General features: G+C 38.5%; 1 protein-coding gene across 5 annotated transcripts in view; it reads left to right on the top strand.

Annotated features, from left to right (window-relative positions):
• MAPK10 (mitogen-activated protein kinase 10) overlaps window positions 1-20,544 on the top strand; it is a 217,490-nt gene that overhangs the window by 139,347 nt on the left and 57,599 nt on the right. For all 5 annotated transcript variants that reach the window (XM_026697825.2, XM_026697824.2, XM_087935861.1 and 2 more), the window contains exon 5: window positions 17,439-17,568. In XM_026697825.2, coding sequence (XP_026553610.1) covers window positions 17,439-17,568 — 130 coding nt within the window. The remainder of the gene's footprint in view (window positions 1-17,438; window positions 17,569-20,544) is intronic.

Raw genomic sequence — 20,544 nt, 5'->3', positions numbered from 1 at the left:
CATTGTAGTGGTTAAGGCATTAGACTAGAAACAAGGAGACCATGGATTCTAGTCCTGGCACAAAGCCACCTGGATGACCTTGTGCCAGTAACTCTTTCTCAGTCCTAGGAAGGAGACAATGGCAAAGTATTTCCGAAAAACCTTGCCAAGATAACTGCAGGGAATTATCCAGAGAAGCTCTGAGAACAGGCTGTGATTGAACAGAAGAAAAAGTAGCCATTTAGGCCATCAAGGTCAATTCCCCGTTCAGAAACTAAAATTGTCAGCCATTCAAGGTAGACCAGACCAGAATGCCAGAGTTTTAAATATTACTTTATTATAAGATTACAGTGACAGAATCTTGCCAGTGTGAATGTGCTTCCTTCTTCCCTTTCTTTATCTATGCACAGTAGAGCCACAATACAGTTTCCTCTGCAGGATAGCTTGAGATAGAAAGGATTTCTTTTTTATGGGCTTGATGAGAAGAGTATGGAAGACAACTTTGACAGAGATTTGCAGGAAGTATTAGCTACACAAAAGGGGATGAGACATTTTTTTTAAAAAAATTCCAGAACAATGAGTGTTAGTTCAGGCAGATTCTTCCATAAGTAACTGGAATATAAAAAAAAGAAGAGGAGGTACAACACCATCAGTCTGGCTAGATTTGTTATTCTAGCCAACCTCAATAAAAGTAGCTTTAGCTTTCTGGTGGAGTTGATTTCTTGATCTGGACTACCTAGTAGCCTCAACACCTATCCACATGTTGTGTTGATTGTAGTACAAAGGGATCGGGTGTGGGCTGCTATGGGTTTGCTGAGGTGCGGGAGAGGCCCTGGCTATGATTCTGTGCAGTTTGGAGAACACCCAAATCCCACTCCTGGCTGGTACCCGCCCCCTGCCCCCCCAGGAGTCACCACATGGCTTGTTTTGGGTGCAGGGCATGCACGGAGGCTTGGGGAGGGCAAAAAACAGGCCTCCCAGAAGTTTTTATAAATCCTTCCATTCCCCACTATCCAGTCAGAGCTGAAGAAGCTTCTTGGATTTAGAACTAAAACATCCTCAAACAAAAAGAACAAGAAAATCCAGTTGCCTCCTGAAAAAAGCACCTTTGTGACATCCAACTCTTTCCAACCCCATGGACCATAACACACAGCAGTCATGTGCACAATGTGTTTGTGTAATTTGCTTTCCATAGAGAATCCTGAGAACTTATTGTGTCATATAAAGTTAGCAGGGCTGGGGCAGACAAGATCCCCGTAGAGAATAAGGAAACCTAGATGAATGGAATCTAACCATAATCACATCTGACTATGATTATGTTATCTCTTTCCTTCGCCATTAATACTGCAGCTACCAGTTGCAGTAATTGTCCCTCGAGGTCTAAATAGAAAAGTAGTACTTCAGGCATAGAAAAATTCCAGGCTAAAAAATAATTTGTTTTGATAGAAACATCATGAAGTCTGATCTTTTTTGTGCCAAAAGTCCAATGATAAACATTGAACCAACACAACACATGTTATTTTCTCAAGTCTAGGAAAGAAAGATGCTTCATCTCTGTCAAACAGTCTTGGCAATTTAGTCTCAATCCATTTTTTTTTTAGCTGTGGAATTACTTTTCCATTGGGCAACCCTATAGGATTCAATTAATCTATCAGTCCTAGGATTACATAGATGGCACTAGGTTGAGAAAGGTTACAGTATAAATTGGAACCCAATCGTACACTTGCATAAATTGTGTTTTCCATTTCCCTTGATGCCCTAGTACTCTCACACCCTATTGAGTTTTTTTTTTTTAAGAATAAATTTTTATTAAGTAAACGTTAAAAACAGTTGAACGCAGTGCGACTTTCTTGGCCATCATTTTGACCATACAAACTATAGCATAGAAATACATATAACAGTTAATTTTCCCTTTTTTCTCATGTTGTTGATATAACACTAGTTACATATTTGTTTCTATTTGCATTTATATATATATTTACAACCTGGCTTCTTATCCATCTTCTTTTTTCTCTTTATGGTCTTTATATTCACACATTCATATCATATTTGTCCATTATATTTCATTTTTTTAAATTTACAAAACTTTTACTTTCATTCCTATAAAGCATCAACAATTTCTTTTCTTTTTTCTCCTGGACTCCAGCCATTGATATATTTTACTCCAGACTTCATAGTATTCTGTCTTACCCTTAACCTTAATTTCTAGAGTCTGTCCATCTCTGCACAGACTAATATTTTCCTTATTATTTCACTTTCTATAAGGGAGTCGTCATTCTTCCAGTTTTGGGCATACACCAATCTCGCAGCAGTCGCTATATGTAGCATTAAATATATTATTCCTTTACTATATTTCTCATCAATAATTCCCAGTTAGAACATTTCTGGTCTAAACTCTACTTTTTGGCTAATCATCTCTTCTATCCATACGTTTATTTTCCATCAGTCCTTTTTTGCTTTTATACATTTCCACCTCATGTGATAATAGGTCCCTATCTCCATGTTACATTTCCAACATTTTGGTGATACACTTTTACTTATTTTAGCCAATCTGATTGGAGGAAAGTGCCATCTGTAAAACATTTAATACTTCATGACTCTCTTCCAAACCACTTTAGGATAATTTTATGAAACTGTCTGTGCTTCTACTGACCAACTAGGCTGTATTCACTCTTTAGTCCTTAATTTGCTGTTATAGAGTTTATCAATACTTAGTTTACCTGAAAGGTAGGTTGTTTATTCACTCTTTATCCTAGAAAAGTGGGATAGATTAATAATGTAAATCATGGTTATTGTTTTTAAAATGATAACTATATTATCTTCATTCTTGCACATCAATCAGTAGAAGAAGACTTGGTGTAAATCTCATCTTTTGGGGGACAATGACTTTTTTCCCTCATAAGAACACTACTTAATTAGCTGCTTGGATGCAGTCTTGCATTCCCCTCATGATTTTATATGCAATAAACACTTATTTTATTTCATTGTATTTACATTACACAGAGACTATGTCAAGTAGTCTGTGACATAATAACTCTGCATACTAAACTTCAATGGATCCTATTTAATATTTACATAAGGTTCACATAACATATTTTGTCAAATATCCTGTTTGCTGGAATGGAACTATAGAAATTACAACCTCTTTCAGCAGTTCATTTTGAAATTTCCAAGTTCTGTACATACAATATAGAGTGAACTAACTTCCATTGACAGTTTCAAGAATTGTATTTGTATCCATTCACTAATGAGTGATGCAAGTTATCTTCAAGAACTTGTTTCTGTTCTTTGAGAACCACCAGGGAGCTTGGGGTTGCCATTTAAACAACAAAGCATGCCTAATAAAGCATGGAGCTGTTCTAATACAGTTTGGGAACATTACAGGAAATTAAAATCATGGCCTTTGGGACCTCATGGAGTGGGATGGGGGACATCAAAGAAACCAGCATCTTAAAAGTACAACATAGTTCTTCAAATCTGCAGTTGACCTTGTTCCTATGTTAAACAGTGTAATAAGACCCTTTTCAGAATCCTAGCTTATTAAGCTTAAATCTTTTTTTTTTCTGCCAGAGATAAAGCTAGAAGCCATTATTTTAGACTGTAACAGCATTTTTCTTCTTCTGATTTCCTACTGTTAAAGAACTAATGAACTGGTCAGAATAAGAAATAAAAAAAAAAGAATAGAAATTTAAAAAAGAAAAAGAAACACAGAGGAGCTAGCAAAGAGAGGAATCTGTGAATATAGACTATTGATGTTTTGCGGCTAATAGGATAACATTAATTCATTCTGGCATTCTGACATTCTTTAGCATTAGGGGGATATTGCTAGTCTGCTTGAAGTAGGGTTATAAATATCATTTCAGATTACATTGAATAAAATGCCATGTTTTACTCACTACGGTTGGACAATTTTCATTCTAAATGGAAGTTTGTTTATAGCAGCTTAGCGGCCTGGCTGGAGGGGAGAGGGAAGCCATCTCTGCAAGCAGCGGACTAGCACACGTACACTTGCATGCAGCTCGACTCTCATGAGCGGCAGGTTGGTGAGCACATGCATGAGCACACACCTCAACTATCGCAAGATGATCCACCATTTGCGCAAGTAGTGTCCATATGCACCAGCCCACTGCTCACGTGGCCTGGTTCCAAATAAGCCACATCCGGTATTGGGCTGCCTGCGACCTGGGGATTGGGGACCCCTGGTTTATAGCACAGAAGCCAAGATGCTGGCAGGTGGGAAAAGCAAGCAACTTTGGGAAAAAAGAGTTAAGCTATACTTTTTACAGATTCAGTACTTTTGCGAGTTGTATGCAATTAAATTTCATTGTAATGTATGCCAATTAGTGTATATTCAAAGTGATAGTAAAGATGCTACTCTGCTCTATTCTATTCTATTCTATTCTATTCTATTCTATTCTATTCTATTCTATTCTATTCTATTCTATTCTATTCCTACTCTACTTTATTATTCTATTCCTGTTCCTGTTCCTATTGCTACTCCTACTGTACTGTACTGTACTGTACTACACTCCCACTCCTCTATTCTGTTCTGTTCTATTCCTATTCCTATTCTACTCTACTCTACTCTACTCTACTCTACTCTACTCTACTCTACTCTACTCTACTCTACTCTACTCTACTCTACTCTATGAATTTAAGCCATTACAGCCTTGTCCAGATATGTTCCTATATAATTATGGAGGGTTTGCACATCATGCTAAGCAAAAAGACACATTATTATATCGCATGGTATATCTAAGCTGTGACCTGGGTTAGCATGTCAAGGAGCAGGTTTGCTTCTTATCTCATTAAGGGCTTATAATTTAATACAGAAATCAATTAAAAGCTGATTAAATAAAATACCGAAGACCTGACACCCTCTCAGTGCATAAAAATAAGTGCAGGGGTTGTAGTATAAAATATAAACATATAAAAATTGGAATGGTTTGTGGCATAGAGAAAATCTTAAGGCAGGATAAACCTTGCCTCTTTTATTTTTTGATACAAGAAAAAATTGAAATTCAACCACTGAAATATAAATTATTACTGGGCCTCTTTCAAGCTTAAGAGTTGTGCAGCAATGAAAGGAAAAGGTTGGCATGGTGATTATTTGACAAATCCTTCCATCCATTTGATAAAAAACCCATTTTTAGCTCTTGCTGATTCTATTGAGAAAAACACATCCTAGGCATATATTTTGTACTTATGTTATTTTATGTTTCAGACACCTTTTGTCACAATACTTGTTATTGAATGCAGCTCTGTGAAATGTGGAATTCAGACAAATCTTTTTGGAGGCATTATTTCCTGTCTTTCTAGTTATTTTTGTCCAATGATAATGGGTGTTGGAAGTCATAGTGCAGCCCAGGGGTGGGATTCAGTTTTATAACAACCGGTTCTGTGGGTGTGGCTTAGTTGGTGGGTGTGGCTTGGTGGGCATGTGACTGGGTGGGCATGGCCAACTCAACATCACTCATGTCAAGGGGCACTTCTCCTCACCTAGCCTCTCATGACAGCGGGGATAGGCATTTTTAGTTGAAATGGCATTTCCACCTTCTTGTAACTGCTTGTGTGGGAGTTTTTTGTCTCCAGTCAAGGATATTTGGAGCTTGGAAGCAAAGTGAAGGAATAAAAAGGACTTTACCTGTTTTTCGTGACTGTGTTTATTTTGTATCTCACCCTGGGTCATCACAGTACCTCATCTAGAACAAGCTAAACCCAAAAAGTCTAGATTCATAAATGGTCAACTACAGAAACAGGGTGGCAGGTAAAAAGGAACAGAGCATCTTGGCTCAAAACATTGCTAAAAACATTTACAGCAATGTTTATGTGTTGCAACATTTTCCTGCAGGCTCTACTTGGTTAGAAATATTTGTTCCTGTTACTTGAATATAACAAAAACTACTTTTTTAAAACCAAAGTACCACATGACTTTTTAATTCAGCTTCATTTTTTTCCAATGTATTTGTATGAATAAATTGTGGCTGAGATAATGCATGTAACAATTTTCTGTCAAAGATGCCTGCAGAGCTTGGGACCTTTTCAACCAGCTTGAATTTTGCCTAACTTCTTACTAATTCAAATATATAATTTAGGACAGAGGTCGCCAACCTTTGGATCTCAAGGACCACCAAACTCATAATTTTAAATCCCGTGGACCAGAGACCCTGGGAAAATCCCCCAAAAAGTCTGCAGGAAAATTCCCCACCCTGTTTTCTTACCGATCGATCATTCTTTATTTGGGATTGCAGGATACCTTCTCCAGTTCCATTCTCAGGGCGGGAGAGAGAGAGAGACTTTTGACTTCATGCAAGAAAAGCAGCAGAAGCAATAGAAGTCTTTCTTTCTCTCCCCCAAACTCTGCCAAAAATGTGTCTTTGCTGGTGCTGCCTTTTGGAGCAGGATGCCTTGCAGGGTCCCAAAGACTCATTTCTGGTGGAGTTTGGGGGAGAGAAAGAAAGACGTTTGCTGCTTTCCTTGTGTGCAGCCAAAAGCAGAAGAAGAAAGAAGCAGCCCGGTAGCCAGGCGAGGCATGTGGGATGAGTGGGGCAAATTCCCCCCTGCCCTTTCCCCTTTCCCCTCAGTCATTGTTGTTTGCAATGCGAGCGACGCAAGCCTTGTGTTCCCGCGCAGCCTGGATTAATTGCTTTGGGGGTGATATTTCTCTGTGGACCACCAAAATTTTCTCATGGATCACCAGTGATCCCCGGCCCACTGTTGGTGACCACTGATTTAGGATACATCTGTCAAAAGGTGTTATTAAATGTATGCCAGATGCTAAAGCCAAATGCTTAAACACACTCCCTATGAAAAAAATATATCTGTGCTCTACAGACATAATTAGTTTGTAACAGTAATAATTTCCATGTCATGTATATACCCAGAGCCAAAAATGGTGCTTATGCAAAACTCATCATCTACATTAAATTATTGTTTGGGAGAATTTACTTGCAAAAATTGTAACTTTAATGATTTGGATCTAAAAGTAGAAAAAATTCCAAGGAATAAATTGTTCCTAATTTCATGAAGAAAAGTTAAGTGATACCTAGAGATATCTTTAGTATTTTTTTAGGTAGGAAAAGGGGTGATTTTTTTTTAAAGAAATGAAATTGTTCTTTATAGAAAATGATGCTTAATTTATCCTATAAATGCATGAAAAATAGTGGCATAACTAAAGAATTAAAATGTTCCCTGGATTTTAATGAAGACATAAAAGCAATTCCTTTTAAGAAATTGAACACATTTGTCTAAGTAAATACATATTTTTCTGATCTCAGAAGATCTGAAAACTACAAATTGTACAAATTGTTATTCCTTCCAAATAATTCTACCTGAATTAGTGGAGAAAAATCAATAAAATATTTAAATAGACCACATAGTATGGGAATGGATCTTTTAATATTCAATTTATTACTGGTAATAAAGCAAAACACAAAACCATCCTGTTCTCATGAAAATGATTTGCATGTGTCTATGCACAACATGGAGGGTGGAGTGATGGTTCAATAGTTGATGACACTGAACTGGTCAGCTGGAAAGCCTGGGTTTGAGATCCGAGCGCTGCATGATGGGGTGAGCTCCCATTACTTGCCCAGCTCCTGCCAACCTAAACAGTTCAAAAGCATGCAAATGTGAGTAGATAAACAGGTACCACTCAGGAGGGAAGGGAACAGCATTCTGTGTGCCTCGGCATATAGTCATGCTGGCCACATGACTACAGAAGTGTCGCTGTGTCGGGATTCCATCAGTTACTCTCATTTAAATCATGAGTCTCGAGCCAAATTTCCAAAACTCCAAAAGAATTTATTGGAAATTAAACTGTCCGGTATTGCCTGGGTGTAGCTGACTCTGAGACACATAATTCATTGTCACCCTTGACCCTGGTTTCCCTCCCGGATGTATCGTAATTCATATTCTCCAATGGGATACATCCATAGCCAAGAGTCATCAATCATATTCTCCAGTTAGAATTTTGCATGGTAGAAACTTCAGTCACCTAGTTACTATCTTTGAAAACTTTTATGGAATGCAGTTTCAGTTTGCAAGCAGCTGCGCTGCTCCCCCCTCCCTTTCTGTTGGCAACTCTAAAAAAACCATAGAAATATTTTATGAGTTGACACGCTGGCTCCCTTGGCTAGAAAACAGAGATAATCAGCACCCCCTCGAGTTGGACATTACTGGACAGGGGAAACTTTTACCTTTACCTTTATGCACATGTAGATATAATGTCTCCAATTAGAAATATAATATATCTCACTAAAGTGTGAAAAAGCTTCGGCTAACCCCTTTGAGGTCATGTCTCTTTCCCTTTTTGTATAGTCGTTTATCCTCATGCTGATTTGAACTGACCCAATCTTCAAAACAAGAACACTGTGGAATATCGAGGCTATCGGGAGCCCTTTTCCCCTTCCCTCTAGGAGCCTCATATTAAAGTCTTTTTAACAAACATAGGCCAATATTCACCCTTCTTCCACATTGCCTTGAAAGCAGGACTGCACAATTTCGTGCATATTTGCAGTTACAGACCACAGTTTCTGACCACTGGCTAGTGCTTTTAGCAATCCTTCTCTGAGTTACATGAAAAGCATCACTTTATATTCTCCTGGCTGAAAGGCCCCTATTTTTCCCATCAGTTTAGTAGGACCCTGTAAAAGGGACCCCCTGACTTGAAATTGCAGACAATTTTTTTCCCTAATGATCGAAGAAATTACAAGGAACTTCAACAAAAGTCTGCAAAATGGAATGTTTTTGTGTTCCAGTCAGCCAACAATGCTTTCTGGCAGGATAAACCATTCCATTATTCCTCTATTTAACACACTTTTCCATTTTCCTTGTAACAAACACTTAGCATTTCAGTCCCCCTCCTCCCTACCTCTCTCTCTCTCTCTCTCCTTCCGTCCCTCTCTTTCTCCCTCTTGGAGGAAGTAGGCAATGGGAGCAAATGCAGTTTATTTCTCCCCATATTTGAAGATAATCTTATATTATCATCCCTATCCCATTACATAGTGGTGACTGCTGAAATAATATCACTCAGTCTATTTTCAGGCTGCAAGAATGGCCCTGTAACCTTTGCAAACTACCAAAAATGAACAAACAAATAAATAAAATTAATCTGAGAAGCAGCTGCGTCTGTTTCCCAATCAATAGGGTGATTGGAAATCCTGATCCAGCTGGTGTCAAGGGATTGGACCAATGTATGTGTTGGCTCAAAATGCAGATATTCACTGGAGCTGGGATTTACACCATACAAAGACCTGTTTGGCCATTAGTCTATTGTATTTGAATATTGTGTTCTGTGAAATAAGGAAGAAAAACAGATACAAAAGAAAGATTTATTTCTTTTCTTCAGATAAATAAATTTCTCCAGATTTATTTTCTTATGGAACATTCCTTATCACTCCCTATGTATGGACATCTAATAAAGGAGAAGTATTTGTAGCTCAGGGTGGAAATGAGGGGTCCTTGGTATTCTCTGGACTTGGTGGTTTTCTTGCAGACGTTTCATTACCCCAAATAGGTAATGTCATCAGTGTTAGTGCTAGGTAATGAAAAATCTGCAACAAAACAACCAAGCTCAAAGAACACCAAGGGCCCCTCATCAGGGGTGGGATGCTACTGGTTTTCTATAGAGCCGGGCGCTCCGAAGAGCAGCTGACACCGAACCAGTTCTCTGCAACAACCTTCTGGTCATGTTTTTGGCCCGCCTGCCTGCCCAGGCTCTAGGCTATCCTTTATTCCCTGCGTTTTCCTCCTCAGCTGCTTTGTGTGGCACAGCTGAGTGCCACTTATCAGCTGGAGCAGGTGAATGGTTGACGGAGCCAGTAATTTGTAAGTCGTGTGCATGTGTGCGCAGCGTGTTTTTGGCGTGCACACGCAAAGCGCACACTCTCTGAACCTGTTGTTATGCCGGTAGGATCCCACTCCTGCCCCTCATATGGACATATTTTTCCTAATAGTTTCTACTGATAGTTTCTTCAGGATGAGTTGCTTTAAGAGGGGCCTCACAATTCCTTTACTGCATCCTCTTTCTCAGTGAATGTTGGCAGTACTTCTTAGCAGAATTTCACAATGTTACACTTTGGGTAATTTGGAGAGATACCTGAATAGAATATCAAAATACACGGTTGTGAAGAATGCAGATGCATTTAAACACCTTTTTTTTCTCTTTAGTAAACTATACAGAAGCAATGTATTTTGGGGATGAGATGGTGCCCCTGCTGTCACAGATCCTGGAGAGAAAATTGGTTCGTTGGTTGGTTTCATATATCTATATACTGATTTTTCTCTAAGGAACTCATTGCAATTTAAATTGCTCCCAGTAGGCCTTTCATCAAATGAATAGCTGTCCTAATCTTCAAGAGTTGAATCTTATCATGTCCCTGCAGATCTTCCATTGGCCCTGTTTTTGAAGCCAAATGTTTTTGTCTAATATTTTAAAATAAGAATGGTCTTCTTTGTCCTGAGTTGAAGAAAAACCTTTGTCTGGACTCTTATCAGTGCTGGTGAGGTTTAAAATTACTGTATGTTTGGACTTAAAATAGAAAGATTAAGTGGAAGTTAAATTACCACCGCGTTAAAAATTAAGTCAAAATGCTATTTTTAGTACGTACTGACTACTTAGAAATTATCAATCGTCTATGAATTCTTTAATGTTAAGTCATTTATTTTGTTTCTTGCAACCTTTGTTTTGTAAAACAGTCATAACTCGGGTGATTTCTCTCTTGCCAGTTGAAATAAACTTTTGGGCAGATCATTAAAGACAATTAATGTCCATGTGTGAAAGTGAGAAAGCACTGTTGAGCCTCAGTTTAATTATACTATACTGAATGAATAAAGTTAACATGGTTTGCATAATACAGAAAGCATGGTCATACAACTCTAAGCACCATCTAATGAACTATGTTATAACTAAATGTAATCTATGAATGATATGACTTTCATATCAATAGATGTGCATACCTAATATCACGATACAATACTCTGTTGTCCATAGTTCATTTGTTTTGGCTTTAGCAATTTATGTGTTTAGCTAAAAGCAATATTTCTCCCAATTAAACTGGGCCATTAAAATTGATTTCTACTGTTTTTTGTTGATTTTAATACACTCTGCCTCAACTGATTTATGTTAAACCAGTAATTTTTAATTGTATGCATTGCAGTTAAGTTATAGCTTTTGTGATAAAACCATAACTGACTTAGAATTCTCATATTTTTTAAGAAGACAAATATAACTGTTGTATTTTTAAAAAATATATAGCAGCTATACAGATACTAGGATAGTAAGATGGTTTAAGCAAGACATTTCGCTATAAATCCTTCCAGAAATATGACCACATTTTAAAATCCACAAGCTCTGCTTTCAAACATGTTTTGTAAATATTATACTTGTTATCCCCTAGAAACTGGCAAGGTTAGGAAGCAGGAGTTGTTAGGAGTTTTCAAATATAATTTATTGCAGTCAGAGTATTTTATCAGAATCCTGAAAGCCTGATAAAGCCCCTTTGCACTTCAGCTTATACTTAACACAGTCAAGGGAGAGTTATTTTGAGTATTTCTTACCTTCTTTATTTTTTTTTCCAGACTCAGTAATTTGTTCTTTCATGGCTCAGGGTTGCCCCCGCTCCTTCTCTGCATTTCTCTGCTGGTATAGCAAGTAAGATTACAATGATTCTAGACCAGTGTATCTTAATTTGGGCAGCTTTACTATCTGTGGCCAACTCCCAGAATTCCCTAGCCAGAATGCTGACTGGGGAATTTTGGGAGTTGAGTTCCACTCATCTTAAAGCTGCCACGGTTGAGAAACATTGTTCTAGATGGTTAGGAAGTAACAAATGCAAATGCAAATTCTCTGTTTCCCCATTTTTAAAAATCTTAATCTGTTTGATGTTCTACAAGGGGGAGAAATCCATTTATGTCAGAGATTACATTGTGTTCAGGGTGGACAAATCTTTAAGTGCCCCTATGTGTTTTATATATCATATATAGGGATATTTGGGACTATATATTTACAGTGGGGTTGAAGGGCCAAGGATTTGGGCCAAAGAGCATACATAAAGGATTATCTTTCTGAAAGGATTTGATGCCCTGTAGCCTTCATGAATGTATCTTCTGAATATTGGTATAAAAAAACGTATTTGCTAAATTAGACTGTCAACACAATCTAACATGTGGTCTGAAGAGGAAAGAATGAGGCAAAAATATTCTCCAAAATTAAGGCATGTTTATATGCATTTCTGCCTGAATACTGGGAGGGAGAATAAGTTGCCAGCAGGAGATGCCAGTTTTCATTATGGGGTTCCTGCTGATTGTCTATTGTCGTTGTCATTTGATTTCTGATACTTGCTTCAAGACATGTCGTTACACAGCAGGCATCTTGAGGGTGTTGGGCAGAAGATTCCTCCCGTAGCTTTCACACCAACTGCGGCAGAACCCACATAAATCGGCGAGAAAGAGTCAAGAAATCCAAAAAGGTGTAATGCTAGCATGTCAAAAGTGAGCTGTGCAGGAACACTCCAATCTTAAGCCATGGTGGTGCAGTGGTTAGAATGCAGTACTGCAAGCTACTTCTGCTGACTGCAGGCTACCTGCAATTTGGCAGTTTGAATCTCACCAGGCTCAAGGTTGACTCAGCCTTCCATCCTCCTGAGGTTGGTAAAATGAGGGCTCAGATTGTTGGGAGCAAGAGGCCGACTCTGTAAACTGCTTAGAGAGGCCTGTAAAAGCACTGTGAAACTTTATGTAAGTGCTATTGTTTAAGCATGTCAGTGGTTTACCTACAGTACTTGCAGCAGAATGCTTTTTAACTACTTAAATTTACTTTCTTGTTTCATATGTTTGTGTGTGTAGGAAGAGGTCATAGGGAATGACCAATGTTTGGGGAAAAAAACTTGCTCTGCAGCCAGAAAATTGATGGTCCCTTAGGATTTCCAGTGAAAAGAAACAATAGCAGATTGTGGTGGAATATAGTACAGTCCTACCTCAGCACTCGGCTGCTTAACATGGTGCTTAGAATTCGGTATTTGATGGGTTTTGAAGCAGAAAACTTGTCCTGGCATTCATCTTTCTCCTTGTAGTTGACACGCAAGGAAGAACTTGCTGACATTGGCTGCCTTATGACATGCTATTTCTTCTGGCTGAAAATGACATGGTTTTCTTGGTACCTGTTGGTTTTAATATTCATTGTGTCTTCTGGAACAAATTACCAACAATCACTTTACAGAATTAATTAATTAATAAGATCAGGTCTTATATTGATTTTGACTCCAAAAGACTCATCAGGGCTTATTTTCCAGTTAGGTCTTATTTGGGGGGAAATGGCCCTAAATGTGTCCATATGACTGATTATCTTAACTGGGGCTTATTTTTGGGGTAGGGCTTATATTATAAGTATCCCGAAAAATCATGCTTGGAAACTTTGGGGTGTAGGAAGAGAGACAAGGCAGACCCTCCCTAGCCTTTCATGGGTATATATAATAGCTTTGCAGATTTGTGCTTTAGTCTGGCAAGATTCCGGTGTATAAGTGAGCAGCAATAAAGAAAGTAACTCACTGAAGTAACTCCTCCTGTCATTCTTACTTCCTTGAGTCTGATGAAGATAATGCAAAGACCTTTGTCTTTAATTCTGGCAAGATAAACCAAACTAGCCTAAGCCAAAAGAAGGTCATATTTTATGTTAGTAAGCTATTATAAGATAAGGTGGTGAGTGGGGAATAAGGCTTGTTTTGGTGCCACACACCTGTATCACCCTATTTCCTATGCATTAGGTAAATAAATAGGGTGTTTATATGTAAAAAAAAATGGAATTGTTATTACTGAAACTATTTTGACCTTGAAAATATATTTGACGCAAAGAAGAGCTCGCATACATCTTTCTTTTAGCTTTCCCTGCTTTTTTTTAAAAAAAGTGGCCATGAGAATGAACAAATAAAATCTTTGTTCCATTGCAGAATTAATAAGTTTTGGGGTTGTTGTTCTTTTTTCATTACAAGTGGAAATGAATGGTACGTGGGGATATATGCTACAGCTACATTACATTTGATTTATTTAAGCTCCAGGTTCTGTATTATGCATCTTCAAGTGATATCTATCTTGGAACATGGCTGCAACCTTTGCTTGAAATGGTGATCCTCTCCATGATTGAAATATTCAATTTGATAGAAAAGGTCAGAGAATTCAGCCTGTCTGTGTTGCTTGATGTGGATCTGCAGTTCCCAGCTTTTCGCATAGCTGCTTTTGATTGAAACAAGCTGATATGAGGAGAGGGCAATGTGGAAGATCTTGTTTACCCTTATTTCTTGTGTGTCAGATCAGGTGTGGGATTCTACAAGTTTGCAACTATTCGCTAGAACTGGTTGTTAACATTCTAAGCAGTTCGGAGAACCGGTTGTTAGAAGAAATTACTGGCCTAATCCTGTAAGGAAGGCAGGAAGGAAAGATTCTGGTGTTGCTTACAGAAACTGCCTCTCCATTAACTCTTTTACATTCTTGGCAGGACTAGACTTCCTGTCTCAGGAACTTCTCTGGAGTTTTTTTTCCCTCATTTGCTGGTACTTTGCTTGTGTGGAGTGACCATTCAAAATTACAATGGCACTGAAAAAAGTGACTTATGACCATTTTTCACACTTATGACTGTTGCAGCATCCCCACAGTCATGAGAGGCCAGGCGAGGAGATGCGTGCCTCAATGTGAATGATATTGAGTTGGCCACACCCACCCAGTCACATGACCACCAAGCCATGCCTACCAACTAAGCCATGCCCACAGAACCAGTTGTTAAAAAATTTGAATCCCACCCCTGTGTCAGATGCAACATTCATGAAGAATGATAGCCACACATTAACAGAACAAGAGAGCCAATAAGTGCTAGACTGTCTCCAGAGGCCATTTCTTTCCCTGGCCAAATTATTGAACCTTTATACATTGTCACAGTTTTAAGGAGATTAAAGGGAATTCTGGAAAATGAGACTCTCCTTTTCCAAGGAGAGCGAGAGAAAAAGTTTCAATATTTCCTGTGAGAATTGAGGTTAAAAATCACTAACAATGGTGGATTATTCTGCTGCTGAAATGTATGATGATTATACCTCTGAAATATAGATTAAAGTGTTTACCAGCCTACTCTCTTACAAGCTGGAGATGGAGACATACATTTCCTACAATATCTCTTTCTGAACGGCACATCCTTTTAATAAATAGAACTGGGAATTCTTATTTCTCTCTCGCCTTGCTCCAATTTTTCCTGGCACAAATTAATAATTTATAAATAAATAAATCTAAATAAAATTAATTAATTAATAAACGTAGCTGATATGCTCTTTTCAACGTTGAGCCACGGTGGCACAGTGGTTAGAGTGCAGTACTGCAGGCTACTTCTGCTGACTGCCAGCTGCCTGCAATTTAGCAGTTCAAATCCCACCAGGCTCAAGGTTGACTCAGCCTTCCATCTTTCTGAGGTGGGTAAAATGAGGACCCAAAATTGTTGGGGCAGTATTCTGACTCTATAAACCGCTTAGAGAGGGCTGTAAAGCACAGTGAAGCAGTATATAAATCTAAGTGCTATTGCTATTATACCTGCTGTGAAAAGGTAAGAAACAAATACAACCAGCTGTGGGTTTTTTTTTGATAAGTAAATCTTTCTAGATAAATAAGTCTTTATCCTCATTCTTTCTTTTGGGTGGGGGATGCGGGAAGAGATCACTGTTCTGAAATGATTACTGTAGAGATCCAGCATTCCATTTTTTTAAGCATAAAATTTTAGGTTTATCCATGCATTTCCTCAAATTGTGCAAAAGCAGTTTAACCCGCCAGTGAACTTGTCATTAAATGAAATTAGAAATAACATTAAAGGAAGAGGCATTTTATTCTTTAGTAGAGTTTTAGTTAGTAGTTTTATAATAGAACCCGGATAGTAGTAATCTGTAGTAATAAGAGGACTTTTAATACTAACAAGTGTAGCCTACAGATGAACGAACGGCAAACAAGTCAAATAAATAAGATATTTTCTAAAAAATATGTTTATTTCTTGCTCCCTCTTAGAAGGCCCTTTACAAACTTCATTGAAACAGTATTGCTATTACAAACCTTTCCTGATCTAATTCCTCTAATTTTATCAGACTTCAATTCCCAGAATAGAAGAATGAATTCCTTTTATTGGTTGAGAGGAGTGAATAGATAAAGGCTATCTTCCTTATTCCAAGACTGAATCCAGTTCAGATTAGGGTTGGCCAAGCATACAATTCACTGTAGATTAATTTAGATGAGCATATGGGTCACTGAGACAATATACAGTATAAAACAAGTTACATTGGAATAAATTGAATTCAATTATTAATAGCCAGGATAAATAATGAACAAGCATGCAGGTAGTCCTCATTTAGTGACTGCCTTGGATAGTATCTGTTCACAGTTATGACAGTGATTTTGATCAGTGCCCACATTTATGTCCTTCACAACATATTTTAATCAATGTCTCCAATAACTCTAAATATAAACATCAATTCTCTTTTTGCTAATCACCCCAGTGCGAAGATAAACATTCAGAAAGGCAGGCAAATAAAGAAAAGTGGCTGTGAAGATTTGCCTTTTTACCTAGCTTCCTCCTGAGCTGAGTTCCAAAAATCTTACCTGCTGTTTGAACTCACCCAACTGTTTCGAGTCCCAGTTTTCTGATGCAATAAAATAAATGATAGCCGAAGTAAAATTGTAAGCATGGTGTGGACCATGTGGTTTTTCACTTATTATTATTAGCAATGTGGCATTCTTACGTTAGCCAGGAGACTATAGTGCTATTGCAGAGTAGTAGTTTAGTTGCCTGTTTACCAGCTCTGTCAGGTACACACTTGTGCGCTTCCCAAGATGCAAGCTAGCTTCATACCAGAAAGAAATATGACTGGTTCTTCATGCAGCGTCATCCAAGGCCCCCTTCCTTCCCCCAGAGCTGCCTCACAAATGGGTGTTGCAAGCAGGAAGGTTCAGAGCTGGCAGAAATCTGACAGCCTGCACAGAGCACCAACTCATCTCTAAACTGAAGTGGGTACCTATATATCTAGTTGCATATAACGTTTTCAAACTGCTAGGTGGGCAGAAGCTGAGGCAACTGATGGGAGTTCACACTGTCACACAGTGCTCGGACTTGAACCACTGGAGCAGAGACCATCTCCAGCATCATTAAACCACTGAACCACCGTGCCTCTTTTCACCTAGTATGGCTTAACAACTGAGTTGCCAGCTTCCACTGAAGTCACTTGGGGTATTTTCCTAAACTATATTGATGCATATTTATTCAAATAAATTGGGATAAGTCTCGGAAGGAAAGTAAAGCTATTGAAGAAATGCAAAATTCTATCTCTTTTCTTTTGGGGGGGAAAAACATTGAAAGTGAATCAAACTCAGGCAATGATATTTGAGTGGGAATCCTACAGATTAATAGTTCTTCTATTGTCATTTTCTTTTTCTTGTTTTAGTGCTGCATATGATGCTGTACTGGACAGAAATGTGGCTATCAAGAAGCTCAGCAGGCCATTTCAAAATCAAACACATGCTAAACGGGCGTATAGGGAGCTAGTTCTCATGAAGTGTGTGAATCACAAAAATGTAAGTATTCCTTTGCTGAAAGGGCTCAGAAGCCTGTATAGTTCACACTACTAAGTGAAAAAGATTGTGCTAATATGTTGTTGCAAAGTTGACTGTCTAACCTTCGTTATTTTAAATGCAAAATCCCATAGGGTCTTTGTGTACCAGTAAATGTTTTTTTTTTTTTTTAAATATATCTTCCATTAACAAACACATAGATTTGAATAGAATGCTGAAATGCAGATGTGATCACAGATGCTTTATTCCCTTCCCAAAGCAGATGTCTAGGAAAGGGCACCACACACACACACTCACACACACACATTCTTTGTGGCAAGAAGAATGTGTTATTATAGTACAGCCATGGAGCAGCCTATTTGATTATGCTTTCAGTATGGAGATTCTTTCCCTTTTAAAGTCAATTGAAGTTCTCCAGAGAAGAGTGGAAAACCTGTGTTGACTCCTGATGACTGCCTGAATTAGTCCCTGCAGTTTTCTGGGCAATATTTTCGGAAGTGGTTTGCCCTTGCCTTCTTCCTAGGGAGAGCAACTGAATAGAATCAGGATTAATACTAAGGACAAAAGTTATTCATGAGATGTAAAACAGCTGTGAAGTACATCCTGCCTTCATTTAGATCACCAAATATTCGAACCATTCTCCTCAAGTCTTTCCTTTACAGAATTTAGAAAACAATGATTCAGGGAACTAGGTATTTGTCTAGTCCAGCTCTGGAGCCACATGCAGCTCTTTCAACCCTCTGCTGTGGTTCCCTGTCGGCTGATCCTGCAGTTCTCTGTTGGCTGGCCCCATCCCTCGCCTCCCCGTCCCTCCTCACCTGGCCTGAGAAGGTAAAGGTGATGGCAGGGGATGGAAACTTGCTCCATATTCCAGAGCAGGTGGTAACTGGGTAGGAGTGAGTGACGTCGAGTTGGCCATGCCCACCCAGTCACACAATAATTGTTAAATTATTGGCCTCCTTTGTTTTCTTTTCTGTGGGAAACCTGTCCAAATGGCTCTTTGAGTGTTTAAGGTTGAAGACCCCTGGTGTAGTCTGACAAAGAGAAGGAATAGGGGTGATGTGATGGCTGTTTTCCAGTAGCTGAGGTACTGTCATAAAGGAGAGGAAGACAACCTATTCTCCAAAATACCTGAAGGCAGGACAAGAAGTAACAGGTGGAAAAAAGAGAGTATCAACCTAGAACTAAGGAGAAATTTCCTGACAGTGAGTATAATTAATCAGTGAAATGTCTTACCTCCAAAAGTTGTGGGTGCTCCATCACTAGAGGTTTTCAAGAAGAAACTGGACAGTCATTTGTCTGGAATGATACAGGGTCTTCTGCTAGATCATGGTGTTGGACTAGAAGATCTCCAAGATCCCTTCCAACCCTATTAATCTCTGTGCTATGTTCTGTCTCACTGGTGTCAAGACACAGCCTTAGGACCCCGCATAATTAGGAAAACCTTAGGAAGAAATGTTTCAAACCCTATGTATGCATGAAAAGAGTACCTATCAGATACCTATGAGCCATGGTGGTACAGTGGTTACAGTGAAGTACTACAGGCTACTTCTCCTGCCTGTTGGCTGCCTGCAATTTGGCAGTTCAAATCTCACCAGGCTCAAGGTTGACTCAGCCTTCCATCCTTCTGAGGTCGATAAAATGAGGACCCAGATTGTTGGAGACAATATGCTGACTCTGTAAACCACTTAGAGAGGGCTGCAAAGCACTATAAAGTGGTATATAAGTCTAAGTGCTAATGCTATTGCTATATTAATGTAGCAAATACTTTTTCAGTCTTCTGTTTGAGGAAGAATTAATCAAATCATTAAAGCACTCTTAGGTTCATAGAAAAAAAGGTGTGCCTACCTTCTAGAACCTAAGAATGATGCTACTCTTGCATAAGGTCCAAAGTTGTTCTTCCAGGTTGTTCTTAAATCATGTACATCCCTAATACTTTTCTTGTTGATGGGCCAAACTGCTGTTTTCATTGTGGCAAGGTGTCAAATTACTGGCCCGAGATATAAAAGAGTATTATACATCCACCATCTTCTAGAAAAATGGGCCAAACTTCTTCACTCAATATTTCTTCTTCCAACCTGAACTAAAGGTTTAACTCTGGCTAGGCTAAACATTTTATAGTTGCCTACTTTTTCTATTGCATATGCATACAACCTACCATGTTGACTAAACGCAAATTCATTGCTGTTTCTGTGCCTAATTTCCCTTCCTTAGAGATAAATAATGGGCTACCTCTATTGGTAGCTTTCTCTCTCTGGCAGAATTCTCTCTCCCCCTTCTCAGTCCATCTTTCTGGATGCCACCTGTGCTGGATCATTTGTCCATCAACAGCTTTCTTAGTCCACTTCTTGGCCTGGGCATCTTGGAAAAATAATTATAGTTCATCATGCCCTACTCTGTAGAGTTCCTTTTGGTTTTCTAGCCATTATAGCAATAGTACTTAGACTTATATGCCAATTTATAGTGCTTTACAGCCTTCTCAAAGCAGTTTACAGAGTCAGCATATTGCCCCCAACAATTTGGGTCCTCATTATACCCACCTTGGAAGGATGGAAGGCTGAGTCAACCTTGAGCCTGGTGGTATTCGATCTGCCAAATTGCAGTGGGAGTAGCTTGCAGTACTGCACTCTAACCACTGCGCCAAATTTATATATATATATATATATATATATATATATATATATATATATATATATAAAAATTATACCTCCTTCATCAGTCATTCAGAACAAGAAAATTTTCTTCAAAACTGTTCAGCTTTTAAGTGCTTTTTTTGCTTTTTCTTCAGAGCTCTTTAATAGGCTTCCAGTCCTCCTATGACAAAATACTGCCTATGAAAAATGTATGAGCATCTTTCAGGGTTGTACTTACCAGTAACTACAGAACAAAACATAACTAACATGTCTATCTAAGCAAATACATGACAATATTATAGCAAGCTCACACATTATTGAAGAGAAATTCCATTTTCATAGGGCC

The sequence above is a fragment of the Pseudonaja textilis genome, chromosome 6 (assembly GCF_049901715.1).
Source record: "Pseudonaja textilis isolate UNSWEBS1 chromosome 6, rPseTex1.2, whole genome shotgun sequence".
NCBI classification, from domain to species: Eukaryota; Metazoa; Chordata; class Lepidosauria; order Squamata; family Elapidae; genus Pseudonaja; species Pseudonaja textilis.
The sequence above is the reverse complement of the archived record's forward strand: the minus strand, read 5'-3'. Positions and strand labels throughout refer to the sequence as shown.